This window comes from Malus domestica, chromosome 15 (genome assembly GCF_042453785.1).
Source record: "Malus domestica chromosome 15, GDT2T_hap1".
Taxonomy (NCBI): domain Eukaryota; kingdom Viridiplantae; phylum Streptophyta; class Magnoliopsida; order Rosales; family Rosaceae; genus Malus; species Malus domestica.
Window position 1 is genome coordinate 13587426 of NC_091675.1, and position 9999 is coordinate 13597424.

The following is a 9999-nucleotide window of genomic DNA, read 5'->3' on the forward strand; positions in this document are numbered from 1 at the left end:
CAGCCTAAAAGTAATTGGGCTTCGGTCCTTTTTAGCCTGTAACAAATCGAGGCCCGTGACCCATAAAGTCCGGCAGCACAAACACAGCGATCAAAAGTTTTTTGGTTGAGTGGTGTTATCACTCATTTTTACTTTTCTCACCGTCTTTGTTAATTTTTATCTTTTGATATTCTTCAAATCATTTGATTCGACATCGAAAATTAAGAGAATTGTGTGGGAAGTAAAAAACGAGTATGGATGAGTATTTATCATTAATAACCAAAATTTAACATCCAAATTCATAAATGTTAGTTTTTATAAAAACTTTCAAATATATCAGAAAACTCACATGAATAGACCTAAATACCCTCAAAATTCAAAACCATTTACATAGAAGTTCTTCACGAGAATTCTTAGGACCTCTGAGGAGAACCCCGTTTTGACCTAATGGTGCTCTCAAAGCAAGCTGATCAAATGTCAAACACACTCCTACTGCCGCAATCTCAATGAACCTCAGTGTTGTAACCTTCAATTGCAGAACTTCATAAACCCTAATGTCATCAGTGACAGTCCCTACAACCATAACAATCTTGTTGTCCTTTCCCTGCATATACTTAATCAACATCGAGAGAGAAAGGGTGCCTTGTTGACAAACATTTAAGAATGACTGCATTCAACTTGCTTCTAGTCATTCAGACAAGAAAACGGTACAGCTTGACGAGAAGTTTGAGATAGATATCATCGGACTTGGACGCAGTGCACTTCATCTTCTTGCTTTTACCTCCTACCACGAGATCGATCTCCATTGTTGCTGCTGGTGTTGAAGTTCAGTTGCTCGGGACATCGCTTCCAAAACATTGGGCCTTTATCTGACCAATTCATTGATCAAATATGGGATCCCATACTGCCATATGGTTGAGCCAACGATGAAGATAGTAGGAGAAAAAGAGTGATTCCCCCCACAGTCTTGTACCCATGAGAAAGGCTTTTAATGGTACCTTCATTATTGGCAGCAATTTTTGCTGCTGGTGGTTACGACAAGGAAGTTGGGAACGATGATGTGGCTGAGGGCTGTGTAAATCTTATTGCTTATGGTCCTTGGTTCTTGGCTAACCCAGACTTTTTTACTTTATGTTTATTTTGTTTTAATTCTGAGGGTATTTAAGTCTATTTAAGTGGATTTTCTGTTATTTTTGAAAGATTTTATAAAAATGATATTTATGAAATTGAGTGTTAAATTTTGGCTATTTTCGATAAAAACTCTATGCGGATAGTACCACTCTTTTAGTTATGTATGACACAAAAATATAAAAGCATTAAAACGCCTAGGAGAAAACCACTTCTAGGTGTTTATTCATAAATAAATTGAGTTTTTGATAAAACTTTTAACATGTTAATATTTCAAGTAAAAAACACTTATGAGTATAATGTTTCATAGACAGTAAGTCTACTAGCAGACTTTACTTTAACCGAGTTAACTAAAATAGTATGTTTACAATTATACACTTGAATTCGAATATTTTGTAATACTAAAATTATTTAAAATATTTTCGCATTACCAAATGTGATGAAACTTCTAAACACAAACTCACTCGTTCACACTACCAATATTATGACATTTCTAAAATCATTTCCTTTCACATTACCAAATTGATGAAATTTCTCCTCGTCCACACGGCATACTTCCAAATTGCCAATTCAACACCTGTCATATTGAATAAACACTAGGCCAAATCGCAAACCGGAATTCAACACTTGGCAAACTATAAGTGGCTCAGCTCACTTATAATTAGTTATTCATATCAATAAATTAATATATTTCTGTTATTTATTTGGTTTCCTCCTAACATCACAGAAAGTCTAGGATGTGTTTGTGAATTCCACATGTTCATACATATACATATTCCTAACTTTGCAATATAATCTCTATAAATTTATTTTTTTAATGTGAGTAATTCCTCAAACGTGAGTATAACGAACTTTCTCACCCTGCAACTAAATTCAAATCTCCATGTTAAATTTAAACATGAGTCAAATAACCAATACGCGATTGATTCCTTCTAATACAAGTCATGGGTTCCCAATTTATAAAAGTAATTTGAATATTATTTATTCTTTTTCTCGTTTGAAAGCAAAATTATACAAGTCATCGATCACATAAGATATTGTTTTTCAGAGTCGACCACATAGAATCTTGCTTTTTCTTGATAGGACCACGTATCGGGCCTCTAACATAACAGGACACACGTGGCAAAAGATAAATTGTCGGAAGCCCAAGTCGGTCATTCCACATCACCCGCCCTATAAGAACCTCCCGGTTAAGCAGGAGCTTTGGAAATTTCGGTTGTGCATTCGGAACGAGTAGTGCTACAGAAAAACGTTGCGTTTGAAAATTAAAGCAAAAAATTCAGCCAAAAAAAAAAAAAAAGTCAGAGAGAAATGGGAGCGGTGAAGAACATCTGGAACGCCATGGAAGTAGCTGAGCAAGCTTCAGATTGCTCCACCTCTCAGATCCATTCTTCTTCCCTCTCCGTCGACCCCTCCCTCCCTCTCTCTCCCGTCTCGCCTCTCATCATGTCAGTCTCCCTCTCCCTCTATATATGTGTATATGGCCTTCAATTCGTTTTGTGCAACTTGTTTTTGCTCAGATAAATTATTCGATTTTTAGAATTGATATTTATGTATACATTTTTTTAAAATCCAGTTTGGTGGATGAGAAATTGCAGGAAACGAGAGGAAAATTTGAAAAATGGATTCAAATTTTTTTAATTAATTTGTCTACTTTATAAGGAGTAAATTTTATATTTTAATGTGTTATATGATTGAATTTGCAGAAAATTGTGCAAGGATCTGTTTAAGAAATGGTCAAATTTGGAGAATTCTCGCTTCTCCGTGGAGACAGTTTCCGGCGGCATCACAAATCAATGTGAGTGCTGTTCTTCTTCTTGTTTGTTGTTTTTGGATTCTATGAGCTAAGAGAAGTTATCGTACGTGAAAATTTGTTATCGAAAAACAAAACTTTGAGTTCGTTATTGTTCATTCGATTTTTCTGAGTGATTTATGGTGTAGAGCTGAACTAAGTTAGTGATCGTTGATGCATGCAGTGCTGAAGGTGACTGTGAAGGAAGAGAATGGAAATACCGTGTCTGTGACAGTGCGGTTGTACGGGCCTAACACCGATTATGTTATCAATAGGGAACGCGAACTGCAGGTAGTTTTGAGAAGTTTTGTAATGTTGTTATGTATGAAAAATTAATTCTAGTAGTATTACTACCATTTCAAAGCTTGTAAGTCTCTGTTGTGGTCCGGTTGGCTGCTCATTTACTCAACTTTCACATTTCCTTTTCCCGATATCGATCCTTTTTCTTTTAAAGTTTTGGTTAGTTTATTTCATAGGTAAAGCTGATCTGAGTACTTCTTCGTGTACTTGGATTATGCCCCATTTGCAATTTTTTTTTAATGTAACTGCCATGAATTCATGTTTCTGTTGATGTTTATATGAGATGGCTTTCTGACTATACTGATTGTTTATCTTAACTTATTGGTGATGTTTTAATTGTATGCTTCGCTTTGTAAATTCTCACTGCATATTGTCTTCAGGCAATCAAATACCTCTCCGTTGCAGGATTTGGTGCAAATTTGCTTGGAGTTTTTTCCAATGGGATGGTGCAATCTTTTATCAATGCACGTACACTAGTCCCATCAGGTAACTTCGGTTATATGTTATTTTTAAAGTAAAGTTTTTTGTTAAAGAAGCTTGAAGGGAAAGCAAGAAAATCAAGTAAACAATATAAAGAGTTCTCAGGTTTTATACGACACTTAAAAAACAGATGGACTAATTCACCCCTTTACTCCACCACTTCTACCTTTCAAAATCTTTTCTCATTCGGTCAGTGGATAATCTCTGGGTCAACTCTCATTTTGAAATAAATGTCCTTTGAGGCAATTGAAACTGGTATACAAGTTCAGGGACAGGAGGTCACTTTTGTTGAAGTAAATCATATGCATTTTCAGGGTTCTTGCTGAACTGAATCTGTCCATTGACATGATTTTAACTTATTCACTTCTCGGCAGACATGAGAAATCCAAAGCTGGCTGCCGATATTGCCAAGGAACTGCGCAGATTCCATCAAGTGGAAATTCCAGGTTCCAAGGAACCTCAGTTGTGGATTGACATGTTCAAGTTCTTTGAGAAAGGTTATCTCTAGTCTTACCTGCCTCATATATGTTATGTGCAACATTTCTTGTTAGCTAAATTGATATTAGGCGACTGGAAGTGGCCTGATTTTCATGGGTGGGTTTACAATTCATATAATTTTTAACATCAGTTCATACATGTAAGTTTTCTCATGATTGAGTCACCTTCTCGTTGCAGCATCTGCTCTTGAATTTGATGACAATGAGAAGCAGAAAGTTTATAAGACCATTTCATTTAGTGAAGTTCACAATGAAATGATTGAGCTCAAGGTATCTCCACCATCATTGTTTACTCGGCTATCCTTCTAATCAACTTAGAAAGTACGTAGAAATTGGCATAATAATGATGTGTGGAAGGCAAATCCCGAAGTGATTTAAAAATGATGTGTTGATGAAACGATAAAGGAATATATTTATTTGTATCAAAAAATTTGTTTCTAATTGTCATTTTCTGTTTCTGTGTTGGTTTAGTATACTGTATGGTTAATGTACTTTGTGCATATTTACCTAGATGTTTCTCCTGATAATGGAACAGGAATTGACAGACCGTTTTAACGCTCCAGTCGTTTTCGCTCACAATGACTTGCTTTCTGGAAATATAATGGTTAATGACGAAGAAGGTATTCCACACTTCTTTTCACTGTCTCTTATCATTGACTCCTAAAAAGAACTTTATCTTCCTATGATGCTAAAAGAATAGTCAGAATTCAATCCTGCTATATATCTGTTTGTGATAGTTGCCTAGACGCTAGGGTTATGACGTCTTCCTGTGCCCACCATTGCTATTGGATGTCCAAGATGGTCAGAAATGAAACAGAATGAGATTTCCGTGATGGTAGTTTTGGTTCCTGGTGCTTGAAATAGTATTTGGACATGCATTGGGGGAAAGCTAGAATAGATTCAATTTTTTGTTTCATAACTTTATAAAATGAAACTAATATTGTTTTCCCCTTTTTTCCTTCCACTTACATTGATTTTTCTGATTGAGTTTCCAGATAAACTCTACTTCATTGATTTTGAGTACGGATCATACAATTATAGAGGCTTTGACATTGGGAATCACTTCAATGAATATGCAGGCTATGAATGCGACTACAGTTTGTATGTTTTCTGTTTCTTGTTCTATCTTCTTTCCTTTTATTTCATACCATCACGATCTCATGGGATTACCTTTGATTGTTAAACACGGTGTCCATGCAGATACCCGAATAAGGATGAACAATACCACTTCTTGAGGTATTATATACAACCTGAAAACCCACAAGAGGTAAACTGGTTTCAAATTAATAATTTTAGCGTTAATTGAAAGGCGGAGTTAATGTTAACGGATGATAATCTGCTTCTTAAGTTTTCGTTCATATTTTCCATACCAACAGGTATCAGACAAGGAACTTGAAGCTCTCTATGTTGAGGCAAATACATATATGTTAGCTTCACACTTATATTGGGCTTTATGGGGAATAATCCAGGTATACCTCTTACTTATTTGTGCTTCTCCCATACCGTCAAATTTATCGCTGAATATAATTCTGTTCAATCGTATACAGGCAAAGTTTTCTCCGATCAATTTCGACTATCTTGGTTATTTCTTCCTGCGGTACAACGAATACAAAAGGCAGAAGGAAAGATGCTTCTCCATGGCAAGATCACATCTCGCGCAATCTGAGACCGGGTTAAACATGAAGGCGCAATAAGTAGGTGTCGGTATGTGATGAACTTGTAGGGAAATTATTTTTTGTTTACAAATTTTGGAAATGTTGTATTCTTTTGTAGCCAATTGCTAGATGAAAAATGAAAACAAACATGAACAAATAATTGGCATTCAGGAGCTTCCCGAAGCAGTGTAATGCAGAAACTTATGTATCTGATCTGTGTAATATTTTTCTGTCGTCGCATTCATGTACAACAATTTTGAGTTTTCGTGATTAAATTTGTCGAATTTTAGATCACCGAGAGAGGTGGCAGATCTCATGACTGTTGTTCGTTTAAGCGCAGCGATATGAAAGAAAATGAACAGTTGCACATAGCAACGAACATATGTGTATCATATATGTGAGAAAGTAATTTCACCAATACAAACATTGTCGAACACCTAGCAAATGGTACACGAGAATATATACCGATGGACTTTAGAATCCCTGTCGTCAGACAGGGCGAAGCCTCTAGGCTTCAACATTACATATGCAGTCCGTCAAATTGTGAAATTTTCAGAAGCATCGAACCAAAAGAGTGAACCTTTGAATTTGATACAATTTACAGTTTCTAAACTTGAAGAACCTGGCAGTGAACTATGTGACTTTTAAGGCGGTTCCTGCCGGCAAGGTTCGACCACAGATTCGTGACCAAGGTCCTGAACTGCCCCTTACCTGCTATAGTTTCCCATAGATATTCAGCACTTGCCTCGCCAACATCGCTGGATTTCGAAACATCAACCAGCGAGATGCTCATGTTATTCCGAATGATGCAAAGTTTGCCATTGAGGGGAACAAGGGAAGCTGCCTCCAAAGCCTTAGAATTACCTAAATGCATCTTGCTGTCAATATGCTTGCTCCAAGAATCCGTCGCTTTGTCATAAACTCTAAGTTTGCAGCCATCTTTGCATTCCGAAGCATAGAGATGCCCGTTTAAAGCAACACTTGGATTCCTCCAGCCTGCAACCATTCCGTCATACACAGAGTACCAGCTGTCGTTTTCTGGTTGGTAGACCTCGCTCAAAACTTGTCGATGAGACCCTAACCCCTTCAAGAACCATTTGCCTTCGTAAACAACCCCAATGTAGGGAGCCATTCCGGTGCTCATCTCTGAAATGAAGGACCATCTATTCTTGTTGGGATCATAGACTTCAGCTGATTTCAGGGACCGATGTATTCCCCCATTCTCCCCGCCGGCAACATACAAGCAGTTATTTATAACGCACGAGCCAAAGAAATGGCGCCGCCGAAGCATATCTGGGGCACGGTGCCATTTATTGGTCCTGGCATTATAAAAAATGACTCGCCTCATTGATCCCTTTAGCGGGTCTTTTCCTCCAAATAAATACAGGTGACAGCCACCGAGTACAGCACAACCAAACCCCAGGGCTGCAGAATATTCTTTAGGGACAGGAGGGAGGGGTTGCCAGAGCTGGTATACGGGATCAAAAGCATGCCAAGAGACTTTCCCTTCTCCATCCCTCTTAATTAAATATATCCATTCTTCTGCAATGCCAAGGTTCCTACGGAGGGAGTAAAAGAAGTTAGCAGCCAAAAGACGGTACCATCTTTTGCAAACCAGGCGGAGCTTACGATGCTCAACTCTTGGGACCCGAACTAGGCAAGCAACAGCAAGATCATCTGGGAGTCCAGGAAGCAGAGGGGATTGAATGCGGCTACTCTCCCCACGCGAAGGCTTACTCCTAGTTGGATGAATGGATGATTTAATGTCGGGTTGAAGACAGAGCTTTGCCCCAGGGACATACTTTTTAGCTCCAGCAACAGTTTTAAGGCCAGCATCTACTCTACATAAGCAAGCTGTTGAATCAACCTGCAAAGCGAAATGTACATTACTTAAACAATCAACCAGGCCATTTTACTTTGGAAATACGGCAACTCCACAAATGCATTATGTAAACACAGTTTCCCAGATCTCGTGGTAAGTCATTACCACGAGGGAGCAGGTGGCATGGATGATCTTCCATCATTTCTAATAATTTTCATGAACAATTAGCATGACGAACTCCTTTCAATATCACAAACGGGGGTACAACAGGTCAGCCAATTAAACACATACGAAACTTATGCAAATGTAAATTATATATTTAATCTATGACAGGCTTAAAATCAGCAACCGGCAACAACACAATCCTGGAAACAGAAACCAAACGGATAAAAACAAAGCAGACAGGAGTATAGGTTTTGAATTAGCGAGAAGCCAAAATTTTCTTCTACGGGTACTAAAAAGTAGGAAGATTGTCTGTGTTGCAACCTTGTTGTTCACATGTTTGTCCTCTTTTAGTGTTTTTCGTTGCCTCTTACAACTTAGAATGGGCATGAAGGATGTTTGCATTACTAGAGAAATTCCAAATTGGTTGGAAATGGAACCAATCCAACTGATATACGATTTCCGTTGAAGTCATTGGACAAAACATGCACTTTATGATACACAATTTCTAAGCTCACAAAATACAACCAACATTCTCCCTGGATTCAATGAAAGCTGACGCAGCTGAACTTCATCCACCATCCATTCACCTTCTTAATGTTTTTCTTTTCCATAGTTACAACACTTATAACACACACACACACGCACAAATCAAAAGCAAAACCGGAGAATCGGACAATTCGAAATGTAAAAGTCAGAAAACGAAAGATCAGTAGGGCACAGTATAGGAAGCAAAACATGAAAATGGTAGAAGAATTGACAAGAGAAACTTACCAACGGAGGCTGTATCCTTCTGTCCATCTTTTCCTCCTTTAAGGAACTTGCCAATACCAGCTTTTGCAGCAAAAGAACGACACCTCAGAAATCAAATTACCAATCTCTCAATCATAATGTCCTACTTTTGAACCTAACCAAAACTTCAACTTCAAAAACTCCACCTCAAAATTCAAATCTTCAACTTTCAGCAGGAGAATCACAATCTGAAAACATCACAGGAAGAGGAACCCCAATTGGAAAACAACAAAAACCCAACATTGTTCACTTCATTTCTCATCAAAACTAATCAAAAATAAAAAAACTCACTTGGAAAAAGCCTCCAAATTTTCAAAAATCACAACCCAAAACCTCCAAAGATCTCATATTTTCAACAAAAAGACGAAAAGGAAGAGAACCCAAAACCTCCAAATGCGAGGCAGCACAAAGAGTAGGAGGCAAAGAGAGAAGTGGAGGAATAGATTGAGACCCCTCTCGCCATTAAAATGTCTCAGTGGAGTTTAGGGCCCATTTTTCACCTCAGCCGCACAACCCACCAAGCACAAGTGTTGAAAAAGAGAGAGAGAGAGGAAAAGGAAGGGGCAAACCTAAACCATTATCAAACCAAGGATTGGAGGATTATGGAAAGAAAGAAAGAAAGAAAGAAAGAAAGGGAGGGTTTTGATTGAGAGTGATGACGATTTGGTGGTTGTTTTGTGAAAGAAATTGAAGTAATAATTAACAAACCAAAGATTGGAAGTTAGCTTTTGCTTTGAGACTTTGAGGAAAAGAGAGTGGGAAATTTGAGGGTCAAATTATTTTATTTTATTTTATTTTTAGAACAAGATTGTTTTTTTTATGAAACTGTTATTAGCATTTCAAAAATCTTATTTTTTATTATTTATTTAAAACTTTTTGTTAATAATAATACACAATTCCATATAATTTAATTTCTTCAAAAAGAAAAAAAGCACGAATCTCAACTTTTAACATATAAATTTTAAGAAAAAACAAAACAAAACTTATAAAACTACACAAATAACTAGGTAATATTTTTTTTTTAACAAACGATATTATCTACATTAAAGGAAAGTGATGGGTTTATCCTCATAATGGGCTAGCAATAATATGGTTCAAATTCGCTTTTGAGGAAAATCGAACCTAAGACCTTTCATTTATAAGTGAAGAGAAATACTACTAAATCGTAATACTAAGTGGCAACTAGGTAACAATTAAAAGGTCGTACCCAGTGCACAAGGCTCCCGCTTTACGCAGGGTCAATTAAGAGAGAAAATTAAACTCATACAATATAAACTCGTACCAAACTAGTGTCTTAACGTTTTTCATTAAGTTGTTCACTTACAAACAATTGAGATTGTTTCTCAATGAAGTGCTCAAGTAATGCTAGGGAGATTACATTTGTAAACAAAA

The 9999-nt window shown here is 37.1% G+C and overlaps 3 protein-coding genes across 3 annotated transcripts; 1 reads left to right on the forward strand and 2 right to left on the reverse strand.

The window, feature by feature from the left end:
* Positions 1–355: 355 nt before the first annotated feature.
* On the reverse strand, positions 356–785 carry LOC139191702 (large ribosomal subunit protein eL18x-like). The gene is made up of 2 exons (XM_070812699.1): positions 678–785; positions 356–583 (listed from the first exon to the last, which is right to left on the reverse strand). The coding sequence occupies exons 1-2, from the start codon at positions 783–785 to the stop codon at positions 356–358; spliced, it is 336 nt and encodes a 111-aa protein (XP_070668800.1).
* A 1380-nt stretch (positions 786–2165) lies between these two features.
* Positions 2166–6147, forward strand: LOC103400438 (probable ethanolamine kinase). Its single transcript, XM_008339088.4, has 11 exons — positions 2166–2555; positions 2814–2905; positions 3084–3190; positions 3580–3685; positions 4054–4176; positions 4355–4446; positions 4712–4796; positions 5172–5277; positions 5377–5443; positions 5553–5645; positions 5724–6147. The coding sequence occupies exons 1-11, from the start codon at positions 2419–2421 to the stop codon at positions 5868–5870; spliced, it is 1155 nt and encodes a 384-aa protein (XP_008337310.3). The 5' UTR covers positions 2166–2418; the 3' UTR covers positions 5871–6147.
* Positions 6148–6200: 53 nt separating this feature from the next.
* LOC103400439 (F-box/kelch-repeat protein At1g55270-like) lies at positions 6201–9364 on the reverse strand. Its single transcript, XM_008339090.4, has 3 exons — positions 8899–9364; positions 8590–8795; positions 6201–7698 (listed from the first exon to the last, which is right to left on the reverse strand). Exons 2-3 carry the CDS (start codon positions 8614–8616, stop codon positions 6439–6441), a joined length of 1287 nt encoding a protein of 428 aa, XP_008337312.3. The 5' UTR covers positions 8617–8795; positions 8899–9364; the 3' UTR covers positions 6201–6438.
* Positions 9365–9999: the final 635 nt, after the last annotated feature.